We start from the raw sequence: 14,427 nt of genomic DNA on the forward strand, positions 1-14,427 counted from the left end.
CCACTAAAGCTATTTTCCTTTCCCATTCTTACATAAATTATCCCTTCAAGAAATGCTCATTTAGTTCAAATTCACGGTGCTCCTTTTTCTAATCATAAAGCGTAGCTAAGTGATCCAACTAACTTTGGGCCTAGTGCCCTATGGTTTGGCAAATATGGGCCAAAACAATATTAAATGGTGACGTAGGCAGGGCTTCTGGGGCAAATATAATCTCTTTCTTTGAAGCTGAAAATGGTGCACTCAATTTATGGGGAAGCTAACAATAGTGGAAGTGACACTAGACCAGGCACATCAATAATCCCCTAACGGGTGAAGGTTCAATAACAAAGACCCTTTCAGTTTGCAGAACAAACATAATATAAGAATGATATTATAATATCATTTACGATGTTACTTTGACTATTAGTATAAAACGAGATAACATCGCTCACAGAATAGTGTGTAATACACAAAGTTGCTCGGCTTCTTTGTTCCACAAGCCGCTGCAGTTTCTCCAAAATCTCCAATCTTTCTTCAGCATGAGATCAGATTATTCTGAACTACGTTTGCCCTGAAATTTGGGATTGAGGGACATTTCAATCTCTTCAAGAGACCGGCCTTTAGTTTCAACGATAAAGAAGTAAGCAAAGGCTGCTGCCAACAACGAAACAGCACCAAAGCTTCCATAAACTGGAGCAACACCAAATTTCTCAACAAGTTCCAGAAAAAACAGACCCACCAAGAAGTTGAAAACCTGTTCATTTACCATCAACAAGTCCAGATCAATAGAAAAGTATTTCGTTCACACGATCAAAATACTTATACATTGAAGCTAATTGGTTTCAAGCATTAAAATGACAATACATGATCTTGATACATACCCAATGAACGCAGAAACTAAAGCCCATTATCTTCCCCCGAGTTCTGCTGCTGCTGAGCTCTGGTATTATCAGACCAGTTACTGGCCCAGCTCCAACAGCAAAGGTGAATATATACCTAGATCAGAGTGAAACATTAAAGAGAGAACAGGGAAATTCAAGTAGTATCTTTTGAGCATTTTTTGTATGGACGCATACAAGATTGTCCCCAGTATTGATAAGTTGTTGCTTATTTCCCCGTCCATTGGAAAGATGATAGCATATACAATCAGAAACATTGACAAAGCCTGCAAACGACAGATCAATGGAAATGAGTGGACTATTTAAAAAATAACCTCCAAACGTTCTATTTTCTTCTTCCCTTTTCTATGTTATTGCACCAGATGGGGTGACAGGAAGAAATTGGGAACCAAGAAAGATTCCCCTTCAGGGAGATTTATCTTTCAGTCACCTAGCTATTTCACCATGCATAACAAGATTCTTAATCCTTAACATGATACACACTCGATCATACCGAGTGTCTCAAAACATGAGGACAAGCAAGATAAATTCCAAGTCCCTTAAATACTTCTCCTAAAAGAACTTGATGCATATAGATCTAAGAGATATAACAATTGCAATGAACAATTTATGTTAAACTTCTACTTTAGGAGAGAGAAACACTTTTTAACTCACCATCCCAGCGTAGCTTCCAATTAGAAGCCTCTGCCTTCCCTGCTTATCCATCAAGTATAAAGCACATAGTGCACCTGCAACAAGCACATAACAACAACTAAACATCATCTTGGAACGAGGTGCAATTAAGCAGGTGATGCAAAGTGCATCTCAAGTCCTTTGACCCATATACATACCTGCAAAGTTGGTTAGTCCCACATATAAGCTTGCTAAAGCGCTGCTTGAGATTCCAACATCCTTGAAAGTCAAGGATGAAAAGTAGAGAACTCCATTTATACCAGCAAACTGTTGAAGTACAAACAAGGCACCTCCAATGGTAGCAACTGCAGAAAAAGAACAAGTTGAAGCCTAATTGAACGATTGACATTTTTATGTGCATGCTCGTACAACATCCGCACTCAGCAAATTATGGCACATTTTACACCAAGAAGTGTGAGTATCTAGCATGCCATAAAGGAAAAAGCTTTTAAGACAACAGCAGAAAATATTAATCGTGGGCCAGCCAAACATGTAACAACAGCAGCAGCATACCCAACATATTCCCACCAAGTGGGGTATGGGGAGGGTAAGTGTACACAGTCCATACCACTACCACAGAGGTGAGATAGAGAGGTTGCTGCTGATAGGACCCCAGCTCAAGATAGAACAGTCTAGAAAAGAAATATTAATGGAACAAGAAACAATAGGAATTACCACATGCAAAAATAACATAAACAAGACTCACCAAATAACTCGACAAACGATAACACACTCTGAAACAATACTAGTATAATAGCTACTAGCACGGATAACAAAACAAAGTCCTCTCTACTACCAATGACACACTCCTTCCTACTATGCTTCTACCCTAATTCGCGTCCTTCACACCTTCCTATCTAGGGTCATGTCCTCAGTAAGTTGAAGTTGCTCCATGTCATGTCTAATCACCCCCCTCTAATATTTCTTCGGTCTACCTCTACTTCGCCTGAGTCCATCCCTAGCCAACCTCTCACACCTTTGCACTGAGGCATTTGTGCACCTCCTCGTCACATGTCTGAACCATCTCAACCTCGTTTCCCGCATCTTGGCTTCCACCGAACTCACTCCCACCCGATCTCGAATAACCTCATTTCTAATCCTATCTTTCTTAGTACACTCGCACATCCATCGTAGTCGTAATAGAGTAACCAAAGATTTGTAATGGCTTGTCTTGGGAAACAAGCAAAGAACATTACAACTTTCATAAGTTGGGCAAATGATAATCCAATTAAATGCCAAAAGTCATCTTTAAAAATATTCGAAGTGTTCAGCTCTACAAAGTGGAGGCAGCTGTTAAACGTTGGCAGCTAACTCACATTAAGAGCAATCCCACAGAGCTCCAGATATACACTACAGCAGAAGACTCATAACACTATCCCAGAAATGTGCAGTTTTAAATTTACGCATATTTTTCATGATATTCCCCTCAAACGCCCAGCATACAAAACGTAAGAAGCTAAGTGACAATCATCAAAGTCAAATCCATCTACGTTGAATCAAACAAAGAAAGAAATTGAATTGTAATGTATGGGGATTTTAAGCACTTGAATGGATCAAAATAAGCACATGAAATAACTTAATATATGAAATCTAAACAACCACTTTAAACCTAATAAAGGATCATGTATTAACAAACAGACCACCTTCATACAACCTCTAGAGTGTGGTTCCTCTAGGAGTTCCAGCCAACTGCTGTCCAAGTCACCCCCATCATTCTTTATGACAGACGCAAATTCTTTGATAGCTTTATCTACTTCTGATGAACCCCATAAGTTTTCTATGACATTTTTTGCCTCATCGAGTCTCCCAGCCTATGCAGCAGTAGATAGCAACAGGAGTTAGTGTCTATTTGGGATTGCACTTTTTTTTTTAAAAACACTTTTTTTTGAAAAGATGGTGTTTGGTAAACATGCAAAAGTGCTTTTGAAAAAGAAGCAGAAGTAGTTTTTTTGCTTTTGGGAAGAAGCATAATATTTCTGCTTTTCTCAAAAAGCAGAAGCAGAAAATTATTTTTTTCATGACAAAAATATCCCTATCACACACACATCCCTTATTAATTAATTGGCATATCTTTTGATTAAAGTTTGATAATAAGATTTTATACTTCATTATTTAATATTTTTAATGTATGTATGTACATAAATATTGATTAAAATTTATAGCAAGTACATTTTGATTAAATAAAAATAAATTTTTAAAACTATTATAATAGATATTTACAATAAATTTCTCTGTAAAATGATTTTAATAGTAAAAGTCTATTGATACATGTCCTTTTTTGTTATTTGCCTCTCAAAAAAACTTCTTGAAAAAGATTATGCAAACACAATCTGTTTATCAAAAACACTTTACAAATGAACTTACAGAACACAAATTGCTTTTTTTCGGAAGCATTTTTCAGGAAAACTATTTTATAAAGGTGCTTCTAAAATAAGTAGTTTTCTAACAACAATTCCGAACGGACTCTTAATACAAAGATGCCATGAATAAAAATGGTTACCTTGCATAGCCAGCGAGGGCTCTCAACGCAAAATTGCATACCAAGAGCAAGAATAAATCCTGGAACACTAGCAATATAAAGCATTGTCCTCCACCTGCCAATGTTTGGATCAAAGCATCCAACACGTGAAACATGAATTTCTTTTTTTGGGGAGAATGGTAACAGGTACATTAATATAAATGAGAAACAGCACTAAGGCAGTGCAGGCCATATTACAAGAAAACAACATCCCAAATATGTCCATCTAAGTTTACAATGAACCTAGCATGTCTACTAAAGATTCTGCCTCCTCTAAATAGCATGTGAAGCATGAATTTCTATGCTTGTTGCATTATATCTTGCATATCACTGGTAAAAAACCATTAGAAGGACAAGAATCTAAGGGGTTAATTGGTCCAGTCTGATTATGCTTGGTTTGTAACGTAAGGCTTGTATACAGTGAACAAATTTTCATGAGGTGAATAACAATATGTGAACTTTTATGAAACAAGTAATAATTACATGGACTGTTGTAGGGATTCCCTAGTTAAGGACATTTTTGTCTTTAGATACTATAGTCGGCATATTGCTAAATTGATGATACATGTATTCTTTACTCCACATGCAATTCTGTATAAAATAAGAGGTTGAATAGCTTAATAAAGACTCATACTTGCATTGATTTGACATCCTGGCCCTTCTATTCTATGGGGTTTCATTCAAACACCTCAACTTGATTGAAACAAGTCTTTTAACTGTATCTTACTATATCCCAAAATAATCCTAACTGTAAAATAGAAACAGAAAAGAAGAAGAAAAAAATTGAACCCGCTGATATCACAGTGTGTTCTTCAGGAACTTTATCTCCTCACAGTCCCTGAGGTTTAGGATTATTTCCTCTCAGGATAGAACAGATTTATCTTCATTGCTGTAGCAGCACTTCAAACATCAGTGATCAGAGACAACAAATAATAGTTAATACTTACTTCTATTTGAAAGTAATGCCGAAGAAGGAGAGCATTCAGAAATTTTCGTAAGGAAAATTTGACGAAATGGCCAAGTATTTATAGCCAACAGTTTGAGTCAAACGAAGAGGTGCAACTCAAAAGTTGCAACCTTTCTGGTAGTTGTTTGCGAAAAACAACTTAGCGGCTGTTAGTGAAAAACTAACGGGAAAAATAAAATGACCAATAGAAAAACGGGTAGGAAACTATTAATATAAAATATTGAACTATTTGTTGGTCCAAAAAATAATCCATCGATCAGATCATTTCACGGAAGCTGGGCGAGCGATAATGTGAGAGCGTGCCATCTTCCCAACTCGTTAAGCTAAAGTGGAAGTTCTTTGTATTTAAACCCAACAAATGCTTGTTCCTCTTCCAATATGAGACAAAGTTCCTTCACAGGAATCTTTTCAAATATTTCCTTTTCCTCCATTTCCAATTCACACCATACATACAATCCCCCACATGAACGGGAATGACTATACAATGAAAACATGCATGAAAAACTATGTGATTCGCAATTAGCCTTACAATATTCTCCTTGAAGCGGCTAACATTCACACTTACATAGGTGATTCCTAAATGTGCAATCTCATAGATATATTATTTGATACTCCCATATCAAACTTCGAAACCATTACAAAGCCTTAGCGCCTTATCCACATAATGAAACATTGTCTCACTGAGAATGGACCAAAATTTTATTTGACAAAGTTGAACTGTCATGTATAACTTTGAATTTGAATCTTGGGATCTCTAGTCTCCTAGGTAGAGTTACTGTTATGATGACTTGTCCTCGGCCAGAGTCTCATTCCCCTTGATAATCTTATTGCGATTTTTGTGTGTGTGCTGTGAATGGTAATTGGAGGAAAACAAAAATATTTGAAATGATTCCTTATTCAAAGGAATTATCTCATATATTGGAAGAAAAACAACCATTTGTTAAGTTCAAAGACAAAAAACTTACACTCTAGCTTAAAGGGTTAGGAAGATGGCATGCCCTTGCACCATTGCTTGGTTTAGGCATCGATCAAATGCTCTGATTGATTAAACAAATAGTTTAATATTAATATTATTTTGCCCATTTTTGTAGCAATCATTTAGTTTTTCTTCTATTTTATTTTTCGCGAAGATCTATCAAAAACAACCTTTTTACATTCACAAATTAAGGTAAGGTTATGCACACACCACCCTTCTTAGACTCCACATTTGAGATTACACTGGTATGTTACAACAACAACAACAGCATTTTATTTTTCCCGTTAGTTTTTTTGTAAACAACTACTAAAGCCATTTTTTGTAAACACCCACCAGAAAGGTTGCAACTTTTGAGCTTTCCTCTTTATTTAACTCAACTTGTTGGCTTTATATACTTGGCTATTTCCTCAGATATTCCTTACGAGAATTTTTGAATTCTTTCCTTCTTCTTTTGCATCACCAGTCATCACTATTACCATCGGAAACCACCAGCCGCCACCACTACCAACCACTACTATCAATCGGTACCGTTCTTACCACCTCCATCATTAAAACTATATCTACTGTTACCACCACCACCTCAACCACCACTATCGGTCACTACTACCACTGCAATCAATCTCTACTACCGCTACCACCTCAACCACCACTATCGATCACTACTATGTAATACCCTGTGCTTTCAAGGTCACTGTGGAACCTACGACTCATTCCTCAAGTCGTGAAGACTCATCACGAGTCGTATAGTCCAGTCGTGACCAGCTCAGTGGAAAGGCCTAAAGTTTCTGGTCACACGACGACTCGACCCTAGGAGTCGTCACTTAATGTTACGAGTCGTATAAGGAGAGTCGTAAGACCAGCAGGGTAGTTCCTCTAAGTTTCTATCCAGGTTACGAGAGGTTGCTACAAGTCGTAGTGACATGTTACAAGTCGTAGGGTAAGACTCGTATCTAGACCAGTGCATACTATCTTTGTTTCTGCCAAGGTTGTGAGCCACTAGGTCAACTCGTAACCAGATGTTACGAGTCGTGAGATGACTCGTGATGACCGATGTTCAAGTTTCTATAAGTTCAGTTAAAGGGCCTTTTGGTCTTTTCCCCTCTTAAAACTTCCAATCCACGACTTATAACCTAAGAAAAGGCGTTATTTTCCCCTACTTTCAATCGATTAACAACTCTTTCTCCTCCCATCCTCAAGAACATCAAGACTAGGGTTTTCACCCAAAAAGACATCTCTCAAGTCTCCAAGTTCAGGTTCTCTTCATAAGTCAAGTAAATCCCAGTACGTGGGGTTTTGAACAAGGATACTCTTTCATCCTTGTGTTTGAAAAACTTGATCTTTAAAGTTGAATTTACATGTTTTAGTTGGGGTTCATACCCAAGTTCTCATATTTTGAAGCATAACATTATCATGTGGTTGGAGGATTTAAGTGCATATGAGTTTTTGTCTATTCATGCTTTAACTTGCAAGATTTCTATTGTGACTTGAATTTCATTAGTTGACTTGAAATTTTGATAAAAGATTTACAATGTAAGTATTGTGTCTCATACTTTGTCATAAGCTTAATGAAAGATAAGTATGATTTTTCAAGGCTTAAGCATAAGCACTGAGTTTACAAGAAACCTAAGTTTTAAGCTTCAGTTACATGTAATATAGTATGTTTAAAGTTTAGTTTGATCTTTTGATATAATATAAGACATGAAATCCACAAGTATTCCTTCTGATTATGATTAAAGTAAAGAGAAGCATGATTGGTTTTTCAGTCTATAAGCCCTTATGTTATTTTAAGGTGGATTTCTTAAGTATGAGCCTATACATGTAATTTTGGGAGTAGTATTTAGCACCGAGAAAGGAATGTGGATGAGCATATCCTAAATTCCTGGAAACTATGAGCTAAGTTTATGAGACCTCGTCAGCAAGTGTTTACTTTTCCCAATATGGATGAAGTATAGTGATCACTTAAGTTAAGGTTCTATTCCGATGGCAAGGGTAGGACAGCTCTCCCCAACATGGGTAAGACGTTGGACTCCATGATAGCTCATATGGTTTATGTCGGTTAGAAGAATCTCCCACAAGAAAGACTAAAAGTAAAGATAAAGATTAAAAGTAAAGATTTCATAAACTAAGTGTAATGACTCACTAAGCTTATTCAGTATGTTTTGTTATTCATGTTCTATGATCATATAGTTTTCAGTTTTATTCATGCCCAAGGTGAGTCCTTTACACTTATCATGCATGATATGCGAATACATTCAGTTCTTGTTTTACTTATGCATTCGCCCCCATATACTCAGTATATTCCAAAGTACTGACCCACACATATATGTCTATGTGCTACATTGTATTATAATGTAGGTTCTGGTGCTCGTTTCGAGTAGCACGATTGATCACGGGCATCACTTCCTGCATCCCGATATTTGGTGAGTCCTCATAGTCCAAGGACACAACTTATCAGACTCTTAATCACTTATGAACATTACTTTACTTATTTGATTTCAGTTTATATTCAGGTCAGCTAGGGTCTGTCCCAGTGGCACTTTAGTTAGTAGTAGAGGCTTGTCAGACTACGTATCTTTCAGTTTAAAGAGTTTATTTGAGATTTCAAATTTCAAGTTGAGAATAAGATTTTAAGTTGTTTCTTCCCGTATTTATATGTATGAGTTAGTCCACCTTCCATAAGAGTTCCACACCATACAGATATCAAGGGTTCGCTTGGGGCTATTCGTAGCCCTAGGCACTGTGTGACATCCCGGGGCGTTATATACTACCACTGCAATCAATCTTTTCTACCAACCACCTACACAACATCAATCAATACACATTCTTTTACTACCACCATCAACACTGGCAACTACTAACATCAAGCAACTTCACCATCATAACAACCACTACCAACCGTCATCATCACACCAGTAACTATAATACAAACCACCTCCACCATCACCACGAACATTACTAGCCACTAACACCAACCATTACCACCACCATCGCTATAAACCATTTCCATCATCGCTAACTAACATAAATGTTTTAGTTTTTTATTAAATAATGATTTTACTTTATTAAATTTATACATTTTAATATTTTTAGTTAAATTGAATATTTTTATGTTACACAAATAAATATTATGCACATTCAGACGTTGAAAAACAGTCTTAAGCATTCAGATTCAGACGTCTTAATCTTAATGAAAACAAATGAGCAAAAGTTCAGTTAGGAGGATGTTTTGGTTCTACCAGCAGAAACTCCAGAAAATGAACGCTTTGTGTTAATTGAGGTATGGAAGCACTCTAACTTTTTAGCATGATCAAAATTTTAAGATTTGTAGGTACAGATATAGGGATTCGGGAAAAAAAATTCAAAGTTCTAAGAGTAAAGCTATAAGAATATGCCTAGATTATAGAATAAGTCAACTTAAATGAAGAAAAATTTGAAAACATATAAGTTTAAGACATCAACAGAGAGACATTCTAAAAGACTTATACATAAGACAAAGTCAAGTTCAAAAAGACTTGTACACACTTCAAGTCATGTTAAAAAAGACGTATCAAGTCATATCCAAGTTAGTTTTATTCTTCAATACCTTCAACTTCCTCCAAATCCTCAATGTTTTCTTCAAAAACCAACAAGTCTAATTGAGGTTCAACTCAAGTAAACCATTAGAAGTCTCATCAATATCAAAATAATCTCTACCTAGACAATGTGAAATTGAATAGAAATATTAGAACGTTTCAAAGGGAAAAAACTTATTATACAATATATTATACACATACTCAAATTCCAATACTTGTTCGGACCACTAGTATATTTTTCTTTCTTGTGAAAGAGCAATGGTATATTATAACGTACAAGTACCAAATCTTCGTCTCTTGAAGTTGCGAATTTGTTTATGATATTGTGAATCATAAAATAAATGTTCCGATTTCTTTCACAACAAGAGAAAGAAACCTGTTGAAAAGCAATTTGGAGCCCAAATTTTGCATGTGGAGCCGAAACGCCATGAATTGCCCACCAAGAAAGAGGTCTCTTAAACATCATAGCCTCACCCAAATAATTCTTCCACTACAAAATGCTCCATATTTCAAAGGAACTTGTTTCATGTCATTTGGATTTTTAAAATATCTTTGGAAGCATTTTTACTTTATTATTTAGAGAAATCTCACCGTCTTCAAATTCTCGTTTCTCCTTTGAGCCACGTTTTATGATAGTAATTTGGAACTAAAGAATGTGCCATAGAGTGCAACGAGATATTACTTTTGTTCCACCAAGCCACAAGAATTCCTTGAATTGTATCAAAGAAATCTAATGGACCACTAAGGAGATCCTTCCCCTCATGCTCAAAATAATTTTCGTTTTCTCAATCATTATCCCACGTGCCATAAATAAGGTGTAATTTTGGACAATCAAAATCAACCCTTCTAAGTAGGGATACAATTAGTTGCGTAAACTTTAAAAGATGTCAACTTTATCCCACCATTCATCTTCCATTATAAGAGATTAAATTTCACATATTATGGATTCAATTCCCTTCACTCCCTTGTGTTTTAAACTATTATATGTTATGACGACTACTTGTGTTCATAAAGTGAAATCGGTTTTAGAGAAAATGGTGACAGACAATGAATAGAAGCACTATACGAAAGACAAGGGAATTGAAGCCAAAACACATAAAATCAAATCTCTTATAACGGATAATGAATGGTGGGATAATATGGACTTCTTTTAAGTATATGGAACCAATTATATCCATGCTTAGAAGTGCCAATTTTGATTGTCTAAAGTTTAACCTTATTTGCCCCACTTTGTGAGAGTATGCCGGGTATGTTGTTGTATGACATGTGAATATAATGATCAAGAAAGTGAAGAAATTTTTTTTTAAGCATGAGGGAAGGATCTCCTTACCAATTAACTGGATTTGTTTGATACAATTCAAGAAATTCTTGTAGCTAGGTGAAACAAAAGTAATACTCCATTGCATAGTATGACACATTCTTTGGTTCCAAAATACTATCATGAAACATGGCTTAAAGGGTGAAAATGGAATTCAAAGGCAAGCCGAATGAAGATAGTGAGATCTCTCTGAATAAGGTAAAATGCTTCCAAAGATATTTTAAAAATTCAAATGAAATGAAACAAGTTCTTTTGGAATAATGGAGCACTTTGTAGTGGAAGTAATTATTTTGGTGAAGTTATGATGTACGAGGAACCTCTTTCGTGGTGGGCGAATCATGGTGTTTCGGCTCCACCTTTGTAAAATTTGGCTCCCAAATTGCTTACACAACAGGCTTCTTCTTTGTTGTTGTGAAAGAAATTGGAGCACTTATTCTATGATTCACAATATCATAAGCAAATTAGCAACTTCAAGAGCCAAAGACTTGGTATTTGTACATTATAATATACGTTTGCTCTCTCGGAAGAAAATAATTTACAAGTGGCCTGAGCAATTATCGGGATTTGGGTATGTGTACAATTTATTGAATGATAAGTTTTTTTTCCTTTGAAATATCCTAATATTTCTATTCGTTTTCATGTCGTTCTTGATGGAGATTATTTCTTTGATATTGATAAGACTTCTGGTGGTTTACTTGATCTATCGATAGATGAAGATCGCAAGACTTCTAATGGTTTACTTGAGCTATCAATAGATGAACCTCAATTAGAAGCAATGGTCTTTGGAGAAGAATTTGAAGATTTGGAGGAAGTTGAAGATATTGAAGAAGAAAGCTAATTTTAGTATGACCAAACTCTCTATTATGTCCTTTTGAACATGACTTAAAGTGTGTATAAATCTTTTTTTGAACGTGACTTAATTCTATGTTAAGTCTTTTGAACACGTCTAACATGACTTGGAGTGTGTATAAGTCTTTTTGAACACGTCTTTTTGTTGATGTCTTAAACTTGTAAGATTTCAAAATTTACTTTATTTAAGTTGGCTTGTTTTACTCTGCCTCTCTACTTCTGCGGAGGTAGTGGTATGGACTGCGTACATCTTACCCTCCCCAAACCTCACTGTGGAAATACACTGGGACTGTTGTTGTTGCTGTTGCTTGTTTTACTCTCATTTACTTTATAAAGTTAAATTTTGTATCTTGATTACTGAAGAGGCAAAGATGTAGAGAGTTGTGCAACTCTTGAATAAAAGATAAGTTTTTGTATGCTTTATGTCAAATTCTTTTTATTATCTTTGCCATACTTCAATAGGTTTCTAATATTTAATTACTTACTTAAATGTGTAAATTTGGATTGACTTATTTTTAAGTGTTTTTGGCTTTTAAGCATTTTGTTTAGTTTTGGTGGTGTTTGAGAAAGTAAAAAATGCTTTTTCAAGCACTCACTTTTAGGCCAAAAAGTGTAAAAATAAGCCAAAAGTCAAAAGTTGGGCATTCCCAACTCATGATTTTTTAGCTTTTAGCTTATAAGCTACTTTTTAAAAGCCAATCCAAACACCATCAAAATATTGTTCATCTTGAAGAAAGCAGTCTAGCACTCTAATTGCTTGAATGAAAGATCAAATCACATCCAATCTACAAAATACATGCAAATACTTCCACATTATATCTCTCATAAGCTAGGCATATTTTTTTTTTTTGAAACTGATAACTTGTATATTACACTTTAAGATTCACAAATACACAGTAATTTGAGGGCATCCCCTATTTACATCGAAAAAAAACTCACATAACCTGCAGCTATTCTACACCACTAAATGGAGTCTAGTACATCCAGAATTTCTACGGTTTCTATTGAGTAGGATAGTCTACACCAAAAACAAAAAAGCAGAATACAATTCATTTTTATCTGCTGAACTGTACTGCTCCCTATTCTGAAAGCACCTAGAGTTCCTTTCTTTCCAAATTGACCACCATATGCATGCTGGCATAATGCTCCATCTTTTTTTGCCTCTAGTCTCCTCCACTGCTTCTTCCCAGCTTGCCAAGGTTGTTGCAATGTTTCCTGGCATTGTCCAGGTGATCCCTTTGAGCGCCAAAAAAATCCTCCATACTTGACTTGTCACTTTGCAATGGAGAAACCAATGTTTAACTTCTCAGATATTTCTCCACATAGACAACATCTAGGGCACATTATTATTCCTCTTTTCATCAAATTTTCTTGAGTAAGGACAGCTTCTCTAGTCAAAAGCCATACAAAACAAGAAACCTTTAAAGGGGTCTTTGGCTTCCAAATATGTTTCCAAGGCCAATCTTCAATCTGGTGGCTGCTAGTATTCAGATCTTCGTAGGCTATGTTCACCTTGTAGTTCCCGCTGCTATGACTATTCCACCATAGTTTGTTAACTCCTTCTTGTAAGTCTTTTCAAGTCTCCAGGAAGGTGATAAAAAAGGTCACCCTACTCACTTCCCAATCATTTGGCATTCTTCTAAAAGTGATATCCCAACCCTCATTTGACCGTTGGTCTGCCACTGTTCTATGTTGGTAAAGCGCTATGTTGTAGATATGTGGAAACTTCTCTTTTAGGCTCTCAATACCTAGCCAAACATCCGCCCAAAAGTTAGTTTTGTTCCCATCTGCAATTTTTAAGAAGCACTTGGTTTTCAGCAAAAGCCATAGTGTTCTGATCCATAGACTTACTCCATACGGAGTGTTTGTCTCCTTAATCATCCACCTGTCCTCCCCATATTTACCATTGATGGCTCTTCTCTATAGCATTTGGTATTCCTTTGTGTATCTCCAAAGCCATTTAAGTTTTAAAGCCTTGCTTTGCATTTTCAGGTCCCTGATTCCCAGACCTTCCTTCTTTCGGCTTGCTGTTGTAGCCTTCCATTTGACTAGATGAAAACCATTCTTTTCTTTGCTCCCTTGCCACAAAGAAGATTTCCTGATGCTGTCAAGTCTTTTGATAACACTAACTGGTATAGGGAAGAGGGTCATCATGTAGGAAGGTAGGGCATCTTAACACTAAGTTGATGAGTGTGACTCTTCCTCCTAGTGACAAGTATTGAGACTTCCATCTAGATAGTTTCTTCTCACACCTTTCTATAACATCATTCCAAATTTCCTTGGACTTTGATTTTGCCCCTAAAGGCATGCCTAAATACACAGTAGGCAAAACTCCAACTTCACCTCCCAGAATTAATGTTAGGAACTCCATATCAGTAACATTATTTATAGGGTATATAGAACTCTTTCTCCAATTAATGTGAAGCCCCGACACACTTTCAAAAAGTACTAAAATCACCCTCAGATACTTTAATTGGTCAGCATTGGCATCACAAAAAATCAATGTGTCATCCGCATACTGTAGGTGCGTTATTTCCATGCTATTGTTTGCCCTTCTATCCATTTCAAAGCCACTGATCCAACCTAACTGCTTAGCATTTTTCACTATATTGTTCAAACCCTCCATTACCAAAATAAATAGAAAAGGGGATAAGGGATCACCTTGTCTCAATCCTCT

At 36.0% G+C, this 14,427-nt stretch overlaps 1 protein-coding gene across 3 annotated transcripts in view; it reads right to left on the reverse strand.

The window, feature by feature from the left end:
• Window positions 1–291: 291 nt before the first annotated feature.
• The window catches only part of LOC107856401 (probable plastidic glucose transporter 1), a 31,378-nt gene continuing 17,242 nt past the window's right edge, over window positions 292–14,427 (reverse strand). For all 3 annotated transcript variants that reach the window (XM_047415295.1, XM_047415294.1, XM_047415296.1), the window contains 7 exons: window positions 4,051–4,144; window positions 3,205–3,361; window positions 1,709–1,855; window positions 1,533–1,606; window positions 1,056–1,144; window positions 861–975; window positions 292–733 (listed from right to left, as the gene is read on the reverse strand). In XM_047415295.1, the coding sequence (XP_047271251.1) occupies window positions 530–733; window positions 861–975; window positions 1,056–1,144; window positions 1,533–1,606; window positions 1,709–1,855; window positions 3,205–3,361; window positions 4,051–4,144 (880 nt within the window). In that variant the 3' untranslated portion in view covers window positions 292–529. The remainder of the gene's footprint in view (window positions 734–860; window positions 976–1,055; window positions 1,145–1,532; window positions 1,607–1,708; window positions 1,856–3,204; window positions 3,362–4,050; window positions 4,145–14,427) is intronic.

Source organism: Capsicum annuum, chromosome 7 (genome assembly GCF_002878395.1).
Source record: "Capsicum annuum cultivar UCD-10X-F1 chromosome 7, UCD10Xv1.1, whole genome shotgun sequence".
NCBI lineage: Eukaryota > Viridiplantae > Streptophyta > Magnoliopsida > Solanales > Solanaceae > Capsicum > Capsicum annuum.